At 43.4% G+C, this 25,690-nt stretch overlaps 1 protein-coding gene across 2 annotated transcripts in view; it reads right to left on the bottom strand.

The window, feature by feature from the left end:
- The window catches only part of CREB3L2 (cAMP responsive element binding protein 3 like 2), a 109,065-nt gene that overhangs the window by 18,052 nt on the left and 65,323 nt on the right, over positions 1–25,690 (bottom strand). For both annotated transcript variants that reach the window (XM_045864206.3, XM_064574918.1), the window contains exons 3-8: positions 13,274–13,449; positions 12,104–12,191; positions 8,009–8,193; positions 5,851–5,997; positions 4,798–4,856; positions 3,460–3,528 (exon numbers count right to left, since the gene is read on the bottom strand). In XM_045864206.3, the coding sequence (XP_045720162.1) occupies positions 3,460–3,528; positions 4,798–4,856; positions 5,851–5,997; positions 8,009–8,193; positions 12,104–12,191; positions 13,274–13,449 (724 nt within the window). The remainder of the gene's footprint in view (positions 1–3,459; positions 3,529–4,797; positions 4,857–5,850; positions 5,998–8,008; positions 8,194–12,103; positions 12,192–13,273; positions 13,450–25,690) is intronic.

Raw genomic sequence — 25,690 nt, 5'->3', positions numbered from 1 at the left:
TGACCAGCTGTTCTGTGTCTGTCCAGCTACCGCCGAAGGACAATAATCCAAGACGCATGGCAAGGAACACAAACACAGGTGTGTGTTCATTAGGCCCAGCCCTGTACTGACTTCAAACACGGCATCACTGACACAGTGTTATGTGAGCAGAGGGACCCAAAGTCTCCCCTGCCACATGCCCAAACCACCAACTCCTCATGACAGGTGTAGGGCGGGAGACTGCCAAGGTTACACTGCAGTCCCGGCGATGGGTGCCGTGTCCTCTGAGCAGGGGGAGGCCCTCGAGGAGGGGAAGACGCCGGAGGGAATGCAGACCCACCTTCCCTGTCCCAACAAGAACAGCACTGTTTGCATTTCTTGACCTCTCCGGCTAAAACACATTAAAAATTACTTAGAAGTTATAACCCCAGGAGTCCCCTGATAAGGTTATCTGTGGGAAGACTACAGATCAGTTGCCTGTTAGCCACCACAGAAGAAGGGCTGTCTGCCCGGAGAGGTGAGTTGTGAAGGAGGAGAGCACACACAGGCCAGGCAGGGGACAGAGCAGGATGCCAACAGCATGAGGTAGGTTGTTGCTTCAGTGGAGGTTCCAAAAGGCTAAATGCTGGAAAAAATTTCCACACAGTCCGTGAAGAAGAAAAGAAGAAAATCATCATTGACTCCCAGGGAAGAACAGGAGATATGCTGACCCCAATCTCGAATATACCATATGTTCCCATAACACATATTCTATAATAACCAGTATCACTGAAATCACTATGGCCATTATTTAAAAAGATAAAAATAGGGGCGCCTGGGTGGCTCAGCCGGTTAAGCGTCTGCCTTCAGCTCAGGTCATGGTCCCAGGGTCCTGGGATCGAGCCCCGCATCGGGCTCCCTGCTCTGCGGGAAGCCTGCTTCTCCCTCTTCTACTCCCCCTGCTTGTGTTCCCTCTCTCACTGTGTCTCTCTCTGTCAAATAAATAAACAAAAAATCTTTAAAAAAAAAAAAAGATAAAAATAATTGGCAAAACATTGTTGTTACACAGGATCAGATGTACCTTATGTCAGTGTTCCTCACGTGATAGCTCTTTATCAGATTCTGATAGAAATAAGGATTCTATAGGGCGCCTGGGTGGCTCAGTTGGTTAAGCAACTGCCTTCGGCTCAGGTCATGATTCTGGAGTCCCGGGATCGAGTCCCGCATCGGGCTCCCTGCTCAGCGAGGAGCCTGCTTCTCCCTCTGACCCTCCCCCCTCTCATGTACTCGCTCTCATTCTCGCTCTCTCAAATGAATAAATAAATCTTAAAAAAAAAAAGAAATAAGGATTCTATAGAAATACACTGATATGAAAATATGTCCACTGCATTCTTTTAAACGGAAAAAGTTCTTAACAAAAGAGGATGTGTATATGTATGAATACGTATGTATGAAATATTACAAAATATGAACATCTCTGGGTGAAAAGACTGCAATTTTTTTTTCTTTTTTAACTGTAGTTTCTGATTTTTTCTGCAATGAGGAATATATTACACGTGTGGGGTTTCTTTTTTTTAAGTTTAAAAAATATGGGGGCGCCTGGGTTGCTCAGTTGGTTAAGCGTCTGCCTTTGGCTCAAGTGGTGATCTCAGGGTCCTGGGATCGAGCCCCTGCTCAGGGTGAGTCTGCTTCTCCCTCTCCCTCTTTTTTAAAAAATATGATACAGCATGGTCAGCCTGGAGAGGGGAGGAGAGGCCTTTCCCAGGAGAAGCGGGGAAGCAGAACACTTCTAATCACAAGCGGCCGGCTCCCCCAAGCACAGCTCATACTGCGCCTCTGCTGCCCCCGTGTGATTGAGAGAAGACCTGGCACCCGGAGCCCCGAGACAAGGAGGAACCAGGACCAAACTCCAAGGTTATCTTGAATAAATTCCTCTTTCCCTTTTCACCAATTCGTGGTGTAGATTTGTCCCACTCGTGAACATGGGGCACGGGGGTTCTGCAACAGCAAGTGCTAGGACGGGCATTCAAGATGCTAATAAGATGGACACAGACTCTGGTAGGGTTTCAGAACCCAGAGATCCACTAGGGCAGGAGTGAAGTTGGAGGTAAGAAGGGTCAAAGCCTCGGGAGACCACTGACTACAGGGAACCATGAAACCAGAATCCTAAAGCGGTACTGGAAACCGCCTCCTTTACTGCAGGGGATTAAGGTGAGAGCGCCTCGGGCTGGTGGCATTTACTTCTTCTGCCATCTGTCAGCAGAGCACCTGACCTGCTATTTGAGCATATACATTCCCAGAAATGCAGAGGGAAGCCCAGTGGGGTTAATATGTCCAATGTTCCCACTGATGGTAGTTTTAACTTATGAGAAGAAAAGCCTGCTGCCTGAGCATCAAACCATGAAGATGGAAGCCAAACTTAATGTTATTATCAAATGACAGCCAAATATATTTAACCTGATCCCTTAACAACTGCAAAATCATTATTAGGCATTAATGCTAAGCCTTAAAATGATTAAGTAATATTTTTCTTACCTAAAAGTCTATTTTTCTGGGCTTGCATTGTTGGATCTATAACAACTAAGGGCAACAGGATCCCCTGACTAATGAACATTTTAATTTTTAAAGCATAAGTAGGCACTGTGTACACACACACACACACACACACACACACACACACATTCTGGATTAAACTCCCCAACTCTTAACCCTATACCTTACCCCCTTTTTCTTAACCGTATACTTCAACCCCATAACTTGTGTGTTACCCAGGATAATGCTCAATATGTTTCTCCTATATTGAGGCTCCAGAGCCAGACTACCTGCATTCAAATGCAGCTCTAGCATTTACTGTGTGACCTTGGGCAACTCACCTAAACATTCTGAGCCTCAGTGATCTCCTCTATATAATGGGGATATTAACAGGACCACCTCACAGGGCTGTTGGAAGGTTAAAGGAGTTAATATCTGTGATGTACTAAAAACAATACCAGGCAAGAAAGTGCTAGAAGAGCCCGTTAACTCACTCTGTCCTATAATTACTTTTTAAAATGGGTTTGAAATGTCATTAATTTTTATAAGCAGTAATTTAAAAAGCAAACCTAGTCTCTGTTCTTTTCATGAATAAACACCATTTGTTACTAAAATTGGGTGACGATGAAGAGGCCAGTTCCTCCCTGTCCACCTCTAAAGTTGAATGACATTTTCAGGAGAATCAGACTTACCATCCTTACTCTCCTCCAAGCTTCCTGCCATGTATTTTAGGAAAAGTAAAGAACATGCATGTGCGTGTGCGTGTGCGTGTGAGTGCGTGCATGTGCAAGTGCACGTGTGTGGCAGGAACAGGTGGGTGGAGTATGGTCGTCCCGAGCACCTTCCCACAACTATGCTTTCAGTGTGATCTCCTCCACTTTCCTCCTGCTCTGGTCCTGGATCTGCACCCCCTTTTCCCCCACCTTCCATTAGGCAGTTTGAACAGCTCCTTACTCCAGCGACACTCACCTGTTGGTGTTCTCCAGAACCTCTACCTTCTTCCGAAGCTCCAAGTTCTCAGTTGAACAAGACTCCACCCTACAGAGGAGCAAGAGAGAAGAAAATTAGTTGTATCACTTGAGCAAATGCAAAGCCAGGAGCTAGGGTGGAGGCAGGTGGGGTTTGGAGAAGGAGGACTGGGCATCAGCTACTCTAGGGAAATGAGGGACAGAGCCTGGCCAGCCTGAGTTGGGAAGAAAGGTAAGAAGACAAAAGAAAAAGAGAGAGAGAGAGAGATGAGTAACACGTGCCTCAGGACCAGAAAATAAATAGGGATGGTACAAAATGTAAAGTCCTTCCAGGGTGTTCCAACCTCAATTTCTTTCACCTCATCCCTATTGCTCTCAATGCCCATCATTCATCTCCCCCATACTACAGGGGCCTGGATGCTGCTGGCTGTAGTCTTGGCCAGAAGGACTGATAGGAAGCCAGGGGGCTTGGGACAGACAAGAGGGGAGGACAAAAACCCAGCACCTCAAGCCAAGGAATCCAGCTGCAGGAGCATGCAAGCCCCCAAGACCATCTTGACCCTGAAGCCTACAGAAGATAATGGAACAGAATGGGACTACTTCATGCTCAATTACCAATACCTAAACTAGGATGTAGAGACACGAACTTTCAGTAGGAATGTCAACAACCAGCAAGGATCCACTCCTCTCCCCACATGGGAAGATTCCTTTCTGGGTTGGGGGCCTCATTTCCATCTTAAATGATATTTGTTGGCCAGCCAGAGAACTATATTCTAAGGCTAATACAAAACTGCATTTCATTCATGTTTTTCTAATAGCCCTCTTGATGTTTTGGACTATTCAGAAGAACAAAAGCTGCCTTCGAGTGTTTTGTGGGAAGTCGCTGGCCTGCAGCATGAATTATAGTGGACGGAATGTATAGAACACCAGCCCGACTCACTGTACTGCCTACACTCCTTCTCTAGGGTGTGAGGAATTAATTAGCACTGCTCCCTTCGGCTGAAACAGTGCCTCTCCTCTGAGCAGAGTTCCAGGAACAGGAACGAATGTTACTATTTGCACTTGTTTGAAAGGAAGCCTTCGAGGACTTACTCTGGTTAGAAATGGTGTGGTACCTATGCCTGCTAAGAGAGAGTGTATTTTTTACTTAAGGCCATACTTATAAGGCCTCCCCCTCTAAAAACCACTAGGTGGCAGGCAAAACATAGCTGATGAACCAACGAGCTTTAATGGTGGCCAGAATGAACTTCATCTACTTCTGGAAAACAGAAGCTTCGCGCACTCCCGTTTCCCTATGCAGACTACCCAATAAACACACCCAGTTTCGCAGGAGCCTTACTTTTTCTCCAAGCTGTCCATGTATTCTTTCTTCTTTCTCCTACTTTCCTGGGCAGAAATCTGAGAAAGAAGGGGAGAAAAAAGGATTAACTTCCTGCCATCTCCATAAGTCAGTTATGTGTACGTGGAAGAGAGGAGTCTGTTAGCACACAAATCACCAGGGTCCTGCTCATTTCTGTGGCCACTCTTCATTTAGATAACCTGCTGGCTCATCTGTGAGTCACCTCTTCTGACCTCCTTGGTTCCAACCAGCCTGTGTGGTCACTAGTTCACCAAACTGGGCCCTGCGTGGGAAGCATGGCAGGCCTGAGTCAGAACAGAACACGTGGGTCACGAACCATCTGTGTGGTCTTAGATAAATGATTTCAACTCTGTGGCCTCAGTTGGCTCAACTATAACTTATACACAGAGACGGTTGGGCTTGGTCAGACATAAGCCCCCTACTGGTTCTGCACATGGACCAAAAGTGGTAACTGGACTCTTTTTCTTTCTTTCTCTGCCTCCTGCCTTCTGGCCTGTCTGTGCCCTAGCCATGCCCCTCGGCCTCACCAGTCCTGATTTGCAGTGTAGGGACCTAGGGCTAGGAGACTCCTGAATCCAGGTATACAACAATAGACTACAGAATTTTTTTTTTAATCAAAAACCTAGTAAAGAAAAAAATTAAACACCCATAATGCATTTATATCTCTTTATAAATTATGTACATGCCCACTAGAAGGAAATATTGTGTACATCATAAAACAGAAACTTAAAAGGCTGAGATAAAAAAAATTAATGGGAGTTCTAATGTTTTCCTGTCAGCCCTGAATGGATCCCCTTGGGCACCAAGGAGTATGCACACCCAGTTTGGGATCCACTGACCCAGAGGATGGGCAGAGGGACTGGAGGAACAGTCACCACTGAGGGGAAGGGCAAGGCTGAGCCTTGTCCCCCTACCCCCACCCCCATGAGATTGGCCAGTGTTGGCCACCGGGAAGAGGGGGAATGGGGGCATGCAGGCTTAATTCTGGTCATGGTATCTGCTCATAGAAGCACCTAGATTTGAAGGGCTCACCTTGTTCTTGATTTTCCTCCGAATTTTCTTTAGAGCCTTCTCCTCTGATTTTGTTAGAGGCAATTTGGTGGGGATGGGATAGCCCTCGGCGATCAGGGTCCTTTTCTCCTCTTCTGTCAGGACCAGTGGGCCTGATCCTTGCAGTTTCTGTGCAGATCAAGGGGCAGAAAAAGGGTCAAAGCAGAACAACTGGGCATACTCAAGAAACTTGCAAATGTGGGGCGCCTGGGTGGCTCAGTCGTTAAGCATCTGCCTTCAGCTCAGGTCATGATCCCAGGGTCCTGGGATCAAGCCCTGCATCGGACTCCCTGCTCCGCGAGAAGCCTGCTTCTCCCTCTCCCACTCCCCCTGCTTGTGCTCCCTATCTCGCTGTCTCTCTCTCTGTCAAATAAATAAATTTTAAAAAATCTAAAAAAAAAAAAAAAAGAAACTTGCAAACGTCTGAGAGAAAAGGATGCTCGTCTGCTTCTGGTGAGAGATGAGTAGTTTGAAGGGGAAGCAAAGACGGAGAACACACTCTCATGTGAAGGTTACAACCCAAGGATTATCATTCAAGGGAAAGGGTGAAGAAACCTCCACCCATCCGTTCCCAGAAGGTACCCCACTGGCTAAAACATCAAAAGTAACATTACAGGATTCATTTCCCACATCTCTTGAGATTTCATGGCCTTGGAGTGATGGAGGATTCACTTGGAGCTCTGATGATGAAAGAGTTTCCTTGTTCTCCCAAAAACACAATTTTCCAAGATGCTCTCCACACACCAGGGGTCACTTCTTGTCCCCCACTGAGAGCTAAGGGGCCAGGGCTCCCAGAAATACACCTACAGGCACATCCGATGGAAGTCTCTGGCTTGGGACAGTCCCAGATTGTCCATCATCAGTGAAGAAGAGGACTGTAGCTCATCTCATCCAGGCCATAATAGAATAATGTGTTTATACATAGTCAAAGAAGCTGAGTGCTGACTACATTTGAGCCCCACATTAAATGTCATGGAACACTCAAAACAAACTGCATTTCTCAAGTCATAGCTTGTAATCAAGATTGAGACTGAATTAATACACATGAAAGGCTGAGGACAATTAAATGCTACACTGTAATATCAACTCAAGGTGCATTCACAGTCTGGGGAAAGAGACACATGAGTGTCTCTTTAGGTAGGCGAGGACACTTGCATTGGGCCTTTTGAAAGGAAGGGGATGATTTACATAGAGAGAGGAGGGCATTCCAAGCCAAAGGCCGTATTCTGAAAAGCACTTGAAGATGCTACTCTGTCTAGAATGGATAAGTTCTTGAAATAGGGAAGGGTCAAGGCACCTAGTACTGAGTAGAGGTATTCAGATTTGATACCAAGAGCTAACTGAGAAATACAAAGAACACCCTATGGGGGTGTGACATTGGGAGGATTTCTTAACATGGCCACAGATCCAGAACTCTGGGACACACTGACTTTAAATCATCAAAATTATATTAATTGATAGATGGTTCTTACAGAATTTTTAAATATTCAAATTTTCTCTATGTGATATAAATTCAATAAGGTTGATAATAATTTTATGATTTTTCAAATTTCACAGAGATCAAGGAACTCTTCAGAACAGTAAAATGTTAATTATCTGTCCCTATTTTTATTTGGAAAAAGGTGCCCTTACGGATGACTCATGCTTTCTAACTTGAGTCTCTGGATTGGGAGTCGTACCACAGGAAAAAAGGGTTAAACTATATTTCTGAGTTTTCAACAACAAAACATTTAATCTCAAAGTTTTGAGTTCATCAAAGATTGTTTATTTGAAAAGTTATTTCCTATTGTAGGCCATCGGATCATCTAAATTGATGGTAAGTATTTGGGACGTGATTTTGAGGAGGAAGGCCACACAACATTTTTACCCCTCATGTTTCTGGCTGTGTGAAATAAAACATACAAGTAATAATTGGAATGTGCACAGGAAAAGGAAGAGGACTGTGTTAAGCATGGTGAGATTATAGGCAGGTCTTAAAATAATGTTCTTTAAGATGGCTAGCACCCTGTTTTAGCAATTAAACCTAAGACCTCTTTACAAGAACAAAAGTCAAGTGGCCTTAAGGGCACCCACTCCTAGTGAAGTTCCAAGTGACCAAAGGGAAAGCGTTTGAGCCCCGAGCTGCCCGCGGAATACTCACGTGAGGCGCCGTGAGGAGAGGAGAGCTGGACAGGGCCGAGGGGGCCCGCGCCACGGCTCTGGCGGGGCTGTGGGTCTGAGGCAGGCTGAAGGGGTGCAGGCGCGGGTTGGGGCTCAGGCTGCCCTCCGAGTCACTGCTGTGGCTGCTGGGAGGGGTGGGAGGTAAGTGCAAGTGTTCCACGGAGGCTGAGGGAAAGAGAGTGGATTTCATCCATCAGACAGCAGCGAAGCAGGACTCAGGGGCGGTTAAACAGCTGGACGTCCACACGGCCGAACTCAGGTCAGCCGAACAAAGGGATGAAGATTCTGCATGTGCTGATATGGAAAGATCTCCAACAGATATTGTGGGGGGGGGGGGGGGGCATCAAGGTGCAGAACCGTGTATAAAGTAGCCCTCCTTTTGTAGGAAAGAGGAGCGGAGGCAAATATAGACTCATATTTGCTTGTCTCTGCATAAAGAAATACTGGGAAATATATAAGAAATTAATAAAATTGGGGTGCCTGGGTGGCTCAGTTGGTTAAGCATCTGCCTTTGGCTCAGGTCATGATCTCAGAGTCCTGGGATCGAGCCCCGCATCGGGCTCCCTGCTCAGCGAGAAGTCTGCTTCTCCCTCTCCCACTCCCCCTGCTTGTGTTCCCTCTCTCGCTGTGTCTCTGTCTGTCAAATAAATAAATAAATAAATAAATAAATAAATAAATAAATAAATAAATAAATAAAATCTTTAAAAAAAAAAGAAAAAGAAAAAACAAATTAATAAAATCATGATGTCTTGGGGGCAGGGGAAATTAGGGTAGACTGTGGTAGTGCCTGCATAACTTCTCATTGTATTCACTTCATATCATTGATATTGTTTGACTTGTAAACCATGTTAATGGATTAGGTACTTAAAAAAAATTAGCAAAACTTGGGGCCCAAGAGCATTTCCAATGGTTACTTTTAGAAAAGCTCATTTGTTTCTGAAGGAATGTGCATGGTAGGGCCCGCAGGCAAGACACCAGACATTCTTCCTTCAGAAAATTCTAAATCCATCTGTAGATAGGTAGGCAGACACTGGAAAAGAAGTAAGTGTGTGTGTGTGTGTGTATGTGTGCGTGTGCGCATGCTGGGGGCCTTGCTGCTCCCCGGTCCCCTGGCCTCCCCTCAGGGAGTCACAGACACACCGTGTCTGCTGGAAGCCCCAGTCGGTGTTATCCATCACACATCCCCAGGGCAGCAGGGATGGGCTCCAGTAGGGAGAATCCACTCTGAGCCCAACCTTTTTGACAAAAGAGCTCTCCTTTTTCTGGTCTCCTTTCTATCCCCGCTAAACCGAAATGCCTTGAGCGCCAGCCACTGCTACTGAGCCCAGGGGCATAACCTTGGGTAAGCCTTTCACCCCCACACCCCCAAGGGGCCCCCAAGACAACCGAGCCCTTTAGCATGGAAGCTGCAGCTCGGCCGGAGGAGTGCTTGGGGCCACAGAAAGGCTTCGACCTCTTCTTCTCTCCTGTAACCAGAGACTGCCCGAGGAGGGAAGGGTCTTCTGAGGCACAAGTGACCTACCAGATCCCACCCAGAGCTGCCTTTGCAGGTGACAAGCAAAGACCAGGTGGCTCTCTCTTGAAATCCCTGAATATCCGAGGTAATGAGTAACATGTCTTCCAGCCACACACACACACACACACACACACCGGCTATTCACAGCACACAGCTCTTTCTTCTTATTCTCTTCCTCTTTTTCTAACATAGTACCTTTCACTAGATGCTTCCCTTTTTCTCTGACAAAGTCTTGCCAAAGAGCTCCCTGGGTTTTTTAGAGTCTGGGTACTCTGCAAGCTAACGAATATTCTAAAATAATCCTTGTATCTCTAGTGCCAACATTCCTGCCAACGGTTCCGGGGGCCTCAAATACGTGCCCCCCCAGAATGGAGTCCTGAGAGTGTTAACCAAGCAGCAAAGTAGCAAAGTCTCTCCCTGAGCTCCCTTTGGTGGAATGTTCCTAACCCCTTCTGGTTTGGCACTGCCAATTTGAATACACTTGTGCTCAGATAAGCTCCTCAAGATTTTAATATGCCTCAGTTTACCTTTTAACAGTGGTGGGAAAAAAACCAAAAAAACAGAAAAACAACCAAACCCAAGAGCAAAACCTATTAGGGGCTCCCGTTGTCTGCCACACTGTGCTGTTATATTCTGGAGAACTAGCCAAGTGTACCCAGAGCTTACTTGTCCCTTTCACTTAGCACCATCCAAATTATTCTAATACTTTTCTCCTTTCCAAGCAGAAGGTGCTCCACAAAAAAAGCCAGACACGGCATGACGGGAGAAGTGAGGGAAACTCGAATCCCCTCTTTCCTGCTTATTAAGAGCTACTGAGCTGGCTCTAGGTGCCTCGGTATCAGATTTCTAAATATCACTTGAAATGCCAGTCTCAGATTACTTGAAAGGTCTGGGGACAATAAGCTACTTTGCCTAGAAGCTCCACTGCATACAAGGATATTGAATTTCCTCCTCTCTGTTTATCTAGGATAATGAAGAAGGACTGCCTGCCACTTACTTTACCCTTGAAATGTTTCTCCTCCAGTGAGCCATTCATTGTTACAGTTAGGACACTTTCTTTTTTTTTTTTTAAAGATTTTATTTATTTATTTGAGAGAGAGAGAATGAGAGACAGAGAGCATGAGAGGGAGGAGGGTCAGAGGGAGAAGCAGACTCCCCGCCGAGCAGGGAGCCAGATGCGGGACTCGATCCCGGGACTCCAGGATCATGACCCGAGCCGAAGGCAGTCGCTTAACCAACTGAGCCACCCAGGCGCCCCAGTTAGGACACTTTCTGAAGCATACTGCAACATAAACTAAAAGAGCAAGATGTATTTGATAGTGTTCATGAAAATGAAAGGAATTACTTTAGAAGAGTATGTAAGCTGAAAGGCACTAATGGATAACACTCAGTAAAGGCACTAATGGATAACACTCGGTGGAAAGAAATATTGTCTCTATATGGATTCTAGTGGGTATTGTTAATTTCAAAAATGTAATCGTTTCTTACTGATAATAAAGGCAAATACCAACCCTGATTAAATTGTCACAGATAACATCCTGAGTTCGTTTCTAGTGGAATGAAGGAGGTTATGCTTTCATGAGAACTGCTCATTTGTAACACCCATACATTTAAGCATACACCGTAACACAGAGGCCTTTTCTATGACAAACGCACATACGAATTTCTTATTTGTTGACCACGCTAATGAACTGTCCTTCTAACCTCATCCTGAAGACATAAGTAAAAACGAAGATGACAGCAGCCCTGAAGGCACAAAATTTAAAGCACAGGGGCCACGCAGGGGTATCTCAATTTAAGAAAAGGCAAAGAAAGCTTCCTTTGACTCTATGACACTTGGGGGGTCGGTGTTCAGGATTCCTACTTATGGGCTTCATCTGAGAACCAGAGGGAGAAATCAGAAAGAAACTGACACAGAGAAAGAAAAGGCGAAAAGTATGACAACTTTGAATATGACATTATTTTGTTCTAAATGGATGGCAAGACGCCCAATGAGATTCATGAACTAATTTATAAATAGGGAAGAGGCTCCTTGTAACTATTGTCACCTAAAATCAACATTTAAACACACTGAATGATCAGACAAATTGTGAATTCACTTTACAAAGGGCAAGGTGCCTTTGTGGATGTTTGCATCTTGGCCTCTACTGCTCACCACAGTGGCACAGAGAATGGGGCTTGATTCACACGTTCACACCCAGAAAGAACACTTGCCTTGTTCACCAGCACCGAAGTCATAGCTGACTATAAAGGTTTGGAAAGGTTTGGGGGAAAAAAAAAAAAACCACCCCTGCTGGGAGTAAAAGTAAAATATAAGATTTAGCATAAAAGCCTTAAGCACATACACCTATTTAGATAAAAGATTTAAGCATATAACATAGACGGGAAATTAAAATTTAGCTTTCAACATCTGTACTTAGAATCAAGGTTTTAAAGAGCAGAGCTATTTCAGAAAGCAGGCGATGCCTATGGTACAAATTAATCCCAGCACTTTCTCCCACATTCCCTTTGTGCATGGACATCTGGGAACCCGAAGGAAGGCAGGGAGAGTAGACAGACCTTCTTTAGGAGAGAAGTTGAGGAACTGATCCACTTCATGAGGCTCCAGCTTAATTTTAGGAATAACGGTCTGGCACAAGGAATCAACCTAGAGGGAGAATTTCAAACACAGCATTTAAAAAAATAAAAATCAGTAAGAAAGGTCAGGGTCTTGGCCTTGCTCCGAGTGGACCCAAGACGCTGACCTTTCTTACTTACATACTAAAAAATCTACTGAACTAACATCTTGTGGGGCAAGGAGACTAAGACACACTAGGAGCCCAGTGCAATGAACAGATCCAGGCAGTGAACGAGAAAGGCATTCTAGAGCGCAGCTGCAGAGGGGCTCTGTCCACAGTCCCCCATCTTTTCCAAAATGGATTGTAAAGAGCGCTAAGAACAAGTGTGCACCGAAGCTTTGGCAGCTCTGCTGCTTCCGTGCGACCTCTTCCTAAACAGGTACAGGTAGATAGGACACCTTGCTCAGAGGAGATCTGACTTAACATCAGTGGAGTCACTGCTTATAAACCTTTGGCTCTGAACTTTAGGAAACTCAGGACTGGCTTCCAACATCTGGAAGAAAATGTCCACATATGATATCTGGTCCATCACTGGACACTAGAAACACCCAGAGGGAAGGTGGGGTAGGCACGTAGGCATGGAATCGAATAAGGAAGAAATGCCCAATTTTGTATGTTTTCCATGCATAATACAATAAAAGTTGGTAAGTGGGAGATCCCCGCATTGGGTCAGGGCAACTCCACACTGCACGAGAAAGGGAAAACATTACACAGGACAGACACTTCCATCAGCCCCGGCATACAAGCCAAGGATCAAATTATCATTTAACTCCTCTCTTTCCACTGGCCTAAAAATCAATCCCATGGGTAGTTTGGGGTTTTTTTTAACCATGGATATCCATCTATTTATCTTAATTTTGTAACAGCAATCATTGGAAAAATGAAATCGGACTTGGCTACTAGTTTTCTGAACAATGCCTTTAAAGGAAGTGGTATAATCAATGCTGATCCCAAATCAACATATCCTTGATATATACATACATACATATGCAATTACATATTTGGAAACATCTAGAGCCACTAGTTCCAAAAAAGGTTAAATGCCTTATTGGAGAATGAGGATCCGTGTCTTTTGATCCAATGTATGTGTAGGGAAGAAAAGTGAGTATACCCCAGTATTCATTTCCAGGGGGGGTTCCTCCTTCTCAAAAGGGGTGGAGATGGCAGTGATGGTCAGAGTGACAGAGGGAACAAGTCCTGGGGGCGGCTCCTCTGTAATTGGCTCTGTCTTGATGGTTGTTGATGGAAAGTCTGTAGACAGGTACCATTTCTCACTTTCCACTTCATCTATGGGAAGAAGACAAGCACACGTATGAATCTGGTCAGGGGTATCAGACATAAGTAAAACAAATGACCACTGATCTTGCTCCTCAAAAAAAGAGCTCCAACCAGGAGTTACTGAGCATAGAATAAGAGGAAATAAAGTGAGGATGTGAGAGAGGAGATCAATGGATAAAGAAATGAATGGCCAAGTAAGAATCTATACTTGTATTCACTTTGAGTGCATGTATGCCTAAAGGAACCTCAAGGATCCATGTAAAAGAAAGAAACCTGCCTTCCTCCTGGTCAGAGCAGGAAGGAGACTGGGTAGACAGGGAACAGGACAGGAGGGAGAATCTCAATGTGTGATGCTTTACACTTTTTGGTTTTCAAACCAAGTGACTGTGTTATCTATTTAAAAATAAGTACACTTTTTAAAGATGTATTTATTTATTTGAGAAAGAGAGAGAGCATGGCTAGGAGAGGGGCAGAGGGAGAAGGAGAGAGAATCCCAAGCAGACTCCCTGCTGAGCACAGAGCCCAACATGGGGCTCCCTCTCATGACCCTGAGATCATGACCTGAGCTGAAATCAAGAGTCGGATGCTTAACCAGCTGAGCCATCCAGGTGCCCCAATAAGTACATTTAAAATTAAGAAACAAATGGTGTGTAACCAGAGTCTCAGGGAAGAGGACTGGAGACCATGGTGAGGTGGGCTCTATTCTTCTCCCAGTGGACAGTTAGTTGGTTTTCTTTTTTTTAGTTTCTTCTCACTCCCTGTTTTTGTCCTCGTTTCCCTATGACCTCACTTATGCCTTAAGCCTGACCTAGACTTCCAGAACTTTACTTAGCCCTCTGCGAAACTTCAGAGTTTGTAACAAACACCTGCCTTTACTGAAATGAACCAAATATCTAGAGAAAAGAGCTGGATTTTGTCAAGTGTAGATCTTGGCTCGCTACTGGCTTTCATGATGATCACAGGGCTGGGGATCGGGACAAAGGAATAAGAACAGACAGAAGCACCTCTACACTTAATGCACATTCTTCTAGGAGCTTACATCCACCTGTTTCTTACCAAATTACTTCAGAGCTACTAGCCAAGCACAGCCCAAAAGGAGGGAGATGGGCAGGAAAAGAAAAGACAAGGAGATTGCAAACAGATATAGAACAAGAAAAAACAAGTCAGAAATTCCCCAAGTCAGCATTCCTTATCTGAAACCATGTTTACTAAAATGAGGCTAAAATAAAGCAAAAATACGTTCCTTGCTTTATGAAAATGTTTAAACACACACACACACACACAGACACGGTTAGTGAACCATTACTGTACAGAAGAGCAAAGTCGTTCCCATTAGGCAGTGATTTTACACTCAAGAATTGGACTCAAGCTTTCTTCAGGAAAGGTACATGAAGATCATTTAGAACTGCTAGAGATGGGGAAAGAGTGGGCATAGAAGCTAAAAACGAAAGTTCACAATTATTAAAATTGTGTTTCCTAAGCAACTTCCTTGAAACCCAAGAAAACGTTAGATTCACATGTACAAAGGAAAATGATTTGCCCCTCCAAATCCAGTTTATAATTGACTTGATTAATTATCCCAGCCCCGATTTATTTCCTGAGGCAAAGTAAAGATGGGCAAGATTTCGGTTGGTTGAAGATGTTTTGCTTTTGGAACTTGTTCTATAAAGCTGCTGAGTGCTATGGTGTGATGGGAGAATTTCCATCATTTGCAGGGTGCACACCACATCCTGGCTGAGGGGGAGGGGTAGGAAACAAAGGGCCTTTTGATGGCGGCCAGAGGAGAGAGACCATACTGTACTTGACACAGAATTCTGCTGGCCAGATGGGCACCCCGCTCAACTTAGAGAAGCAACTGGATGAAGAGCCAAGTGAAGATTCTAATGCCTCTCCCAAAACGAGCGTAAGAACAAGAAAATTCTGTCACCAGCAAGGAAGACACACTCAGGACAGATCTGGGAAGAGCTAGAGAGATGGAGTGCACAGATTACACTTTCTCTATTCAGCAATGACATATGGATGCCTTTGCTTTGTGAAGTCAACACTTACAGCCTGTCCACACTGAGCAGTATTTATCCCTGCCAGAGACTGGAAGAGAGACAGTAAGATGCAATACAGCCTCAGTATATATTAAAATTAACAGTAAGGAGGCATCATTGAGAAAAGGTCACACCAGGAAATTGTGAGATAAGGCCAGATCCCCAGGCTGTGCACTTATATGACTACTGTAATGAAGCTTAATTCACAGGGGGAAAATAGAGGCAAAAATAAAAACAAAAAGCAATGCAAAACTATAAGACAAAATGAAGACAGGTAATGCAGTCAGTTCTTCCAGTGTAGCTAAGCAATCCTCAAACATAGCACAGGAGAGTTGATATTCTTAATGCTCAGTGTCCTACAAGCCTATTTTAAAATTATATATATAATCATTGCTATATCAGGAATGGAGACTGAAGGATGAACAATGATACTTAAACTACGAAGCAAAACCTCCTCTCTCAAAGACACTGAACTCTTCCAAGTGAGAAGCCCAAGGAAGTTGCCTCTTTTCCCGTGAGTTTTGTTGAGGACAAAACACTGGTGTTGCCTTTATGCTTCCACTCCGATAAAGTAATTTATTACTCTAACTTGAAGATGGTTTTTGAATCGGAAAGAAGTTTAAGGCCATCAAGCTCAAATACATCATTTTATAATGAGGCAATTGACACATAGATCCAGATCACACAGCAAAATTGTGGCAGACCCAGATCTCTGCACTTCCAACCAGTAGCCTTTCTGTAAAAGAAACAACTAAAAATGTAAATAAGGATTTGTGCACAGAATTGCTTACTGTTGCATATTTATAATCACAAAACACTGAAAATAACCAAAATAGTAGAGAACAAGGGCAAGGTGAACAAATTATGATGCATCCATATGTGGAACATTTATGCAGACAGTAATATTACACATACAAAGTCTTTTTAATAACAAGGCAAAGAAAGATTTATTATAGACTATTAAGAAAAAAATCGGGATATTAATTTATATACTATTAATGAAGAAAGTGATAGAAAAAAGGCTGAAAGGAAGTATATCAAAATAGTAAAAATATTTCTGGAAAAGAATTCAGAACATGAATGACTTTTTTTTTCTTTAGATTTTATACGATTTCTAAATTTCCTGTACTGGGATATACTGTCCCTGGATAATCGCACATGGACATGGCCTGCTTCTACCTGCTCTATTTTACGATGCTTTATGATGGTAATTATTATTAGATAGAAGCCCCAGTGGCTCAAGGGGGGTCCATTCAGAGTCCCTTGACTCAACAAGAGTCAGTGACTACTTTCATATTTGTTATAAATTGCATAATTGGCTTCAGGTCTATAGTCACCCCTCTATCCATGTCCACTGCCATGCAATTTTGCAGTGCCCTCCCACTGTGGACTAATCCCCACCTCGGATTGGCCACATGACTTGCTTTGGCCTTAGGGATGTTAGCTTCCTAACACAAGTAAAGTCTTAAAATGCACTTGCACAACTTGTACTTTCGACATCCTAATGAAAAGGATGTGCCAGGACAATCTACTGACCCCGGGAGAAGGAGGGCAGACATGTAAAACAGAGTTTGCCCCCCAAATGAGCCTGACCAAGATCAGTCAACTCCCAGCCTTAAATATGTGAGTGAATCTGGCTGAATCTAGGAAAATTACTCAACTGTCCCCCACCTAAAGCAGCCAACCTCCAGCCAAGGCACAGACATATGAGCTATAATAACAAATGATTGTGGTTAAAGCTAGAGTCTTGAGGTGGTTTAATACACAGCAATATAGCTGACTTACACAATCTAGCTGAATGTGTAAACAAGAAATTAAATCCATTACATCAGAACCCATTGCGACAAAAGAGCTGCACCTACTTGCCATAATAATTCCTCTAAACCATCATTTGTGAACCACATCAATAAATTTATAGATCAGCTGATTAGATCTACCAATTACATCATAAAATAATTGACTGCACATGAACAGAGTCAGCCAGTACGACGTTCGGTGAGAACAGCATTCCATTGGCAGTTGACATCAGAGAAGAGTTTTCATCCTAAACTACTAAGTGTTGGCTTGTCCTCTGTTCCTCACTGGAAATAAATATCAAATCAGAGAAAACCAAATGACAAATGTAACCTCTGAGGCAGGGGGTTAACAAAGGGTAGAGTGAAAGGGAGTGAGCAGAACACGTATTACGATTTTCCACGTGACCTTATTTGTGTAGTTTTATTATTTGGGCAAAAACATCAGTAGAGCCACCATGGCTTAGAACTGGAATTATCCTTAGATGTCTGAGTTATTGGCTAAACTACAAAAACAAGAGTCAATACACTCTACCCCCTCCAGTTTCTAAAACCCGAAGCTCAGATATTGAGTGAAAAAAAAGGTGTTTTTTTTCCTAAATTGTGTTTACCTGCCTTTTAAGTTTCACTTCGGAAGGAAAACATCACCCAATAAGGTCAGTAGTGCATACCACGGGGAAGAAGAACAACCCCCATATCATCTGATTTTATTTATAAACAGCTTCCTGTCAAACTCAACTGGCACATTTCCTCAGCATCACCACTTAGCTATCAGCAAGGAAATAAAAACAAGCCCCTGTCTCCTGGTGGTGAGCAAGTCCTTCCCATCCAAGGACAAAATGGAGCTGCTGTGAGAAATGAGGCTAGACTCAGACTACTCACACAACAGGATGCCCAGGGGGCTAGAAAAGACACAGAATTGAAACAACGTGGAGGCAACAGCACAATGAACATCCTCAATCATTCCCATATGTACTGCATCAGTAACTGCATTGAACGGATCCTGATTCCTCCGGAAGAGGGGAAAGAAAAAGGTTAAACTCTGTATTAGGATTAGGCAGTATCTTTACAAATATGGTATATATATATATATATTTACATACGTATACACACATACGTATATATAGTGTGTGCATATATATTCTTAAAAAGTGAAATCGTATGGGGCAAATACCACTTATAGGATATATACACCTAGATATCCATTTGCTATTTATATAACAGGGCTAACGTGAAAAGGAAATTTTTGTAAAGTATGCCTCATATAAATCCCTCAGCGTTTGATAACCGTATTTGCTCTTTGAAATTGTTCAAAGGAGTTGGCAAATCTTGACTGATTTTTGATGCAAGAAGCTCTTAAAGGAAGAAATGCTAAGGCTGGGTTCTGGAGGCTGGGAGAAGGGCAAGAATTGAGTTGAATGTGTCAGAATCCTATTAAACTACAGCCCACCACATGCGGGAATGAAAGTTAGAGGCCTGTCTGTCCATGGTCCCCTCCCTGAGAGCCTTGACCCTGAAATAACCTTCAGTCATGAGTGATGTGATGAAGTGGTAAAAACAGTAAAAATAGCAAACACTCCACTGTGAGTGTTTACTGTGTGCTAAGTATTGTTCTAAGAGCTTTACATACATTAATTTAATCCTAAGAGCAGCCAGGTACAGCAGGCACTTCTATTCCCCACAGTTGCTAGACAGGGAAACGAAGAGATTAAATAGCTCACCCCAAGTTGCCCAGCTGGTGTGGGGCAGACCTGGGATTCACAGCCTGTTCTCTTTGCCACCCTCATATATTGCTTTTCGACAGATCCATGATTAAATAGGTCTCTAGCCAAAAGTGACTGTAGTCAGTTAATGTGTTTTGAGCCCATAATTAGCCACTACAAAAAGTGCAATGTTGGCTCTCGCTGTGTTTGTATAGAATTCGAATCTAGTGTTCCTGCGGTAAAGATTGCCAGGTTAAGACCAATGAATAATAGCTGAAACGTTTTGACTGTTTGCGATGTGCCAGGCACTGTTCTCAAGGTTTTCACATATCAGACGGACCTCGGAGAGCAGCATGCTTTCTCTTGGACAACTCCCCAACTCTGTGTCCTTTCTGTGTCTGCGTACGGAGAACCTCTTTCCCTTACTCCAGTCATTCCTACAGCAGCCAGCTGGTGCAGTATATATTTAATTATGCAGTAATCTGCTTAAAGGCAACAATATTTACTTAGTGCTCACTAATTGCCAGACCCTGTTGTAAATATTTAATACACATTAATTCATGTAATCCCCACCACAGCAGTATGAGGTATGTACTATTATCATGATTTTCATTTTAAAGATCAAGAAAGTGAGACACAAGAGCTGAGCAACTTGCCTAAGTTCACCCCATTAGTAAGAGGCAGGGTCCAGGTTCAAATCTAGGCAATTTGACTCAAGAGATTAGCAGGTGTTCTGCATTGAGCAGCTCTGGTCCTCCTGTAGGATACCATGTTTAGAGTATGAATTAAATAAATATCTGTGGAACACATGGTTGACTTCAAAAGATTCATTTAATACACACAAAACAACGTCTCCTGTACACTTCTCTTCCTTAAGCAAAGTTATGACTCTCACACGTGAATATCCAAAGTAATTTCAATTGCTAGATGATGTGCACATTGTTTTCTTTTGCCATTCTAGCATCGCAGGGGTTAGGCAGACAAAGAAGTCACTCATTCTTTCTTTCTTTTTTTTTTTTTTTTAAAGGGGAAGCCTCATTATCCTTTTTGCCTGTTAGAAAAAGAAAGTAAAGGCAATACCAAGAACGGTGATGAATAGCGAAAGAGCTTCTATCATAAGCCCAGGCGCCAGACTCAGAGAGGACAACCACTCCTCTGCTTGTCCAACCCCACCTCTGAGTCTGCAGCCCATCCACATCGGAGGACCCAGTTCCTCTCTGTGGGTAGATGAGCAACACAACTTCCTTTCTGACCCCTGAATCCACACCCTCTACACTGGCCCTGACTGATGCTCTTGTCCGTAGACCGAATGAAATGTGACAAAGATACAGCTGTTTGTTGTCTTTCTGTGACTTTCTTCAAGGTCTCACCTCCTTGGAACATCTCAGCATCCAGATGTCTTCAACACCGCACACTGCAAACCCAAATCACCTAGGACTCATCTCTATCCTTTCCTCTGCATACCAGATCCTGTGCTAATCCTGCCATGAGCTTCATCCAATTATTTCAAAACCCATTATTTCTTTGCCATGCATGTTACACACCTTCCCTTTCCTCCCTGTATTACTGACCCATTTCCAGGCCCACCTTCTGTGCTCTGGCATCATCAGCCACGCGACATTATTTTCTTCTGCTCTTCCCCAAAACACCAGCTGGCTTTCCTAAAAATCTGTTTCGCCCCAAACCCCAAGTCTTGGCTTCCACCAGGCTTCACATTTACCTGCAGCACTGTTCATCATTAGCTCACAGACTATAGTATTCAATCCCGCCTGTGAAAACAGCTCCACAAATTTAGGGTCTCCATACTAAGCCACCCTACCCAGCCAACCCTCGCCCTTGTTAGCACTAGAAGCCCAACTGGCTTAATCAGAAGGAGGATAATTATTATTTATGTCCTTGGTCCCACCCTCTCTAGAACCTAGAACAGCCATGGGTACAATTCCTTATTCCATCTGAAATAAAGTTACCTTGGCTCATGTGTGGTAGAAATACTGTATTAGATCACTTCAGTACTCGTATATTTTTTGCCGAGTCTGTTGATATTTTATGTATGTTCTAATTTTGTTCCTATATCATCTGGGAGGATAGTGGCCATGTCTAGTTCTCTCTGAACAGACTTACTTCAGCACTACTAAGTTTCTTCTTTAGGAAGAAGACTGAAATTGAAGAACAAAGCAAATGAATACCTAGCATCCCAATTTAATTATAAAGGAAGATGACTAAAATAGAGTAACTCATGAAGATACCTTCCATGTGGTAAGGCGCAAGACTTGGTCATTCAAATATAAGCTTTTTTCCTTCAATCAGAGTATAAAAATATCCACAGACATTTTACTTGGATGTTTCTGCTTATCTCTTTATAACCTTCTCTCTCTCTCTTCCTCTCTCTCTGTTTTTGTAGAACAGAAAACCCTGCCTGGCATATGGTTAACAGCCTTAATCATGTAGAGAAATGAATGAGCTGGATGCAGGATGTCTTTCTGGTGGTTTTGAAGGCCAAGCCCACATTCTAAGGGCTGGTACTTGTGGTTGCTGAGCCCACATGAAGTTCTTTAGCTCTAGTGTCTCAGAGAAGTCTATAGTCAAATTCAGTCCTGAAGATAGATGACTCCTATGTAATCTTAGACCAGTGTTTCTCAACCTCTTTTGGGGAGGGGGGTGCGTCACAGACTCTTTTGAGGATCTAAAAAAAAGGTATAGATGCTCTCAGCAGGAAAACTGACAAATGTAGATAGAGCCCAAATGTTGTATATAATTTTAGGGATCTACAGTCCATCTGGGTCCATGACAAGTTAATAGGATAAGAGCACTACATATGCCCTATGTAACTGGCCTGGGGCTCAAGGAGGGAGGTAGGGGGAGAAGAGAGAGTTAGCAGGGAAAGAACAAGGAAGGACAAAGAAGAAGGAAGACGTGGCAGATGGAAGAAGAGAGGGTAAAGGGGAGAAAGAGGGAGAAAAATCCTAATAAACTAGGACAGGGTCTACTCAAACTGTTATTACTTTCTTTTAGCTTAGAGGCAACTATAGAAGAATTCCACTTAATCTAAGGAAAATTGGACAAGGAGATATGAATCACTAGCTTTCTCAGGTATAATGAAATAATTGACTCACTATCCGTCCCTAGAAACAAGGACTCCTAGTTCTGCTTAAGCTGTTTCCCAATGCAAGAGAAAAAGAATATTAAATTTAATGTGAACAGCAATTTTTAAAGGCTGCCTCCTGACGCACTGCCTAAAGAGCTATCCCCCTTCTCCAACAGGGAGGGAATCTGCTTGACAGAGGACGTGGCACAAGAGGGATCCTTGGGATTGGTCCTCCCTCAAGGCAGATGCAAATTGGGGTTCAAATGAATACAGTAATTCTGTTCCCAAACATCTGCCCCTTCACCCAAAACTCAGAAAAACACTGGAAGCTGAGACCTGGACAAAGCTTTCCCAGGAAAGTTCCCCATCTACTCATGTACACTGTCTAACTTTGGTTTTCCCACAGTCCAAATGATTACTCTCCTTGTTCATTATTCCCTACTGATACAAGTGCTTTTGCTGGCTGAGAAAGGTGTCTTTAACTCAGAGAAATACCAATATTTGAACATCAACTGTGGATCGGAAACCCTTTGCAAAATATATTTGACCCACTATTAACTGTTCTCAGCAAGTTACTAGCAGAGGCCTGTTGCAGCATGGGATCTACAAATAGAACAAGGCACGAGGTGAGGGCACTGAAAGGTGTGCGCTTTGGCCTAATGATAAGAAAGCCTTCCTGGAAAAGACCCACTGATTCTTTTTCCCCAATACCATTGGCATAGGTGGCACTCATGAGTTCCCCTATGTTACATTTCTATCGATTACAATTAAAATACGAAGAAATCATTTCATCATGGAAGAGGACAAGACCCTGAACTTTCGGAAACCTGCTTATTTGCAGTCATTTCACTAGAGATCTTGCTTTAGAAGAATCAATGTCCTCGCCCTCCAGCCTCCCTCTGTTGGGAGTGGCCACAGCCACTGCTCCAACTCTACTCAATGCTTCAAGGCCCCAGGAAGCTCTGCCTCATTCATGCAACCTTTCCTATGATCTTCCTTGGGCGTGCTCCCTCCGCTCTGAACTTCTACAGTTTCATTCCCCTTGGGACATTGCTTATACTCCGTCTGGTAAAGTACGGAGGTACGTGGCATTTTCACTAGACTCTGAGTTACTTAGAGGTAGGATCTAAGTTTCACTATTGTGTCCTTTAAGTAGTAGGATGGCGCCTGACACACAGCAGGTGTTCAACAAACATACGTGGAACTGAAGGGGAAGGCCAATCTGCCTAGATCACTGAGGACTTCTCTAGTCTGCATATTCTAGAACAGCAAGTCTGCAGAATGGCTGCCGACTCCACAGATGCTAATGTCTCACTGTAAGTGTGGCTCTGTGGTTAGGACTCCAGCCACACCACCTCTGCCCTCTGCTCTTGTTGTTTCCTCTGCCTAGAGCCTCTTCCTGAGACATCTAGTTCTTTAGCTCATCTCCTGCTGATCTTTGCTCAGACACTACCTTCCAAGAAGGGCCTTGGCTCTATCTATCCTATTTAAGATTTCAATTCCTCCTCCCCTGTTTTGGTGTGAATGTTTGTGCTCCCCGCAAATTCTTACGTTGAAATCCTAATGCCCCATGTGGTATATCAGGTGGAGGGCCTTTGGAAGGTGCTTAAGTCATGAGGATGGAGCCCACACAAATGGAAACTGTGCCCTTATTAAAGAGACCCCAGTGAGCTCCCTCACCCCTTCCACCAAGTAAGGATAGCACAGGAAGTCAGCGACTGGAGAGGGCTCTCACCCAACCCTGCTGGCACCCTAATCTGAGACTTCCAGGCTCTAGAACTGTAAGGAAGAAATTCCTGTTGTTTATAAGCTATCTAGTCTTTGGGATTTTTGTTAAAGCAAACTGAATAGACTAAGACACCAGCCCACCTCCCCCAGCAACTCCCTGCCCTTTTTTCTGATTTATTTTTCTGTGTATCGCTCATCACCATCTAATAAACCATATATTTTACTTCTTTCCTTTTCTTATTTTCTACTCCACCCCTATCTCCTAGAATGTAAACTCCACAAGGGCAGAGATCTTTGTTCATTGTGTTAGCTCTTTACCCTCAATGCTTAGGACAGTCCCTGGCAGGTGAAGTACAAAGTAGTTACCCAATAGATCACTATGAAGTGAATTTTAAGAGTGAATCATAAAGCATTTATAAAATATCTGCTTCTCCATGGCACTGTGTTTCCTTCTACACAAGAGAGCTGCTAAAAGCCAAGAAATACCACCTGATCAAATGCTCACAGCCCAGTGTATCTGCATCATTAGAGAGCTAGCAATGCACGGAAGAACAGAACAGGTGTCTTCCCTGACGCCATCACCAGAGATGAGGAACGTGCTTCAGTCTTCTATATCTTCTCCCTTAACAACTTACTGCACAATTAATTCAATGAAATAACTCTTCATCAGATACCTTCAAAGTGCCAAGCAAGTACAAGGAACACATAATCACACTTGCTCACAGCCAGCTCAAAACAGAGAACAGAAAAATAAATAATAGCTGAAATATAAGGACGAGTGTAATAGTCTTCACAAAAATGGCAAAAATGAAACAAATAAACATACAAACAATAATAGTGCTATGAAAACATTAAGACTGACAACTTCCAGATGGGAGAGTCAGACACTGGATGACACTGAGTTGAGTCTTGAGGGATTGGTGGGAATTTGACTAGTGGGGCTGACAAGAGGGTGAGAGAAGGTAATGGAAATTCAGAGTAGAGAAAGCAGTGTAAGGCATGGAGTGGAGAAATCAATGCCAGAGCCACGCAGACAGGGAGCAATGGGACAAGGTGGGGAAGGGAGGTAGGATCAGCCCACAAAGGGCCTCAAAAGCCATGTCGTGAGGTTGGCTTCATTCTATAGAACAATGGAGAACTGTTTGAGATTTTGCAATAGGGAATGAATATGAACAAAAGTGAATATTCTTCTTCAATTTTTTTTGTATCTTCATCCCATATAACTCCTTGGAGTCCTGACTTTATGAGTATCCTAACTACTATCCAGAGAAATATTTCCATTCATTAGTCCTAAGAAACCAGCTCCATCAGATTTGTAGTTTGTCCCTGCCCTCTTAAAGATTATAACCTAAAGCAAATTCGCTGAATCTAACAGACATATGAAGACTAAACTAACAAAAAGAAAATAATCCCACAGTAAGTTTGACAGGAAGGAACCCACTATCATATTTCACTGGAGCACATAGCCTGGGAAATTGAGAAATCCTCCACAAAAACTTCCTGACCACCTAAGGTCCTGCCATCCTCTTATAGTTCCTGGTTTGGAATAATAGTGATTGCAACAGCAGCTAAGAACAATATCCTTACTATGAGTCAGGTCCTGGGCTAGGCGCTGGCATAGATTCTCATGTTTAATCTTCACAACAGGACATGAAGTCGATGCTGTTTTTATCCTACTTTTACATATGAGGAAACTGAGGTTTGATGATATTAAGTAGTTTGCCCCTAACTAGTTACTGACATAGATCTTAAACTGAGGTCTGACTGCAGATCACATCACCTTCACCACCACCCTCAGCATATTTCAACACTGTTACTGTCAATTGTGTACATTTCTCATGTTCCCCACATGATAAGTTCTAGAAGAGCAACGTGCACATTTTTTTTTATATTTCCTTCAAT

Source organism: Mirounga angustirostris, unplaced genomic scaffold (assembly GCF_029215605.1).
Source record: "Mirounga angustirostris isolate CCGP_5_RB_7025 unplaced genomic scaffold, mMirAng1.0.hap1 SCAF_12, whole genome shotgun sequence".
Taxonomy (NCBI): domain Eukaryota; kingdom Metazoa; phylum Chordata; class Mammalia; order Carnivora; family Phocidae; genus Mirounga; species Mirounga angustirostris.
Note: the sequence above shows the minus strand (reverse complement) of the source record. Positions and strands in the feature narration are given on the sequence as shown.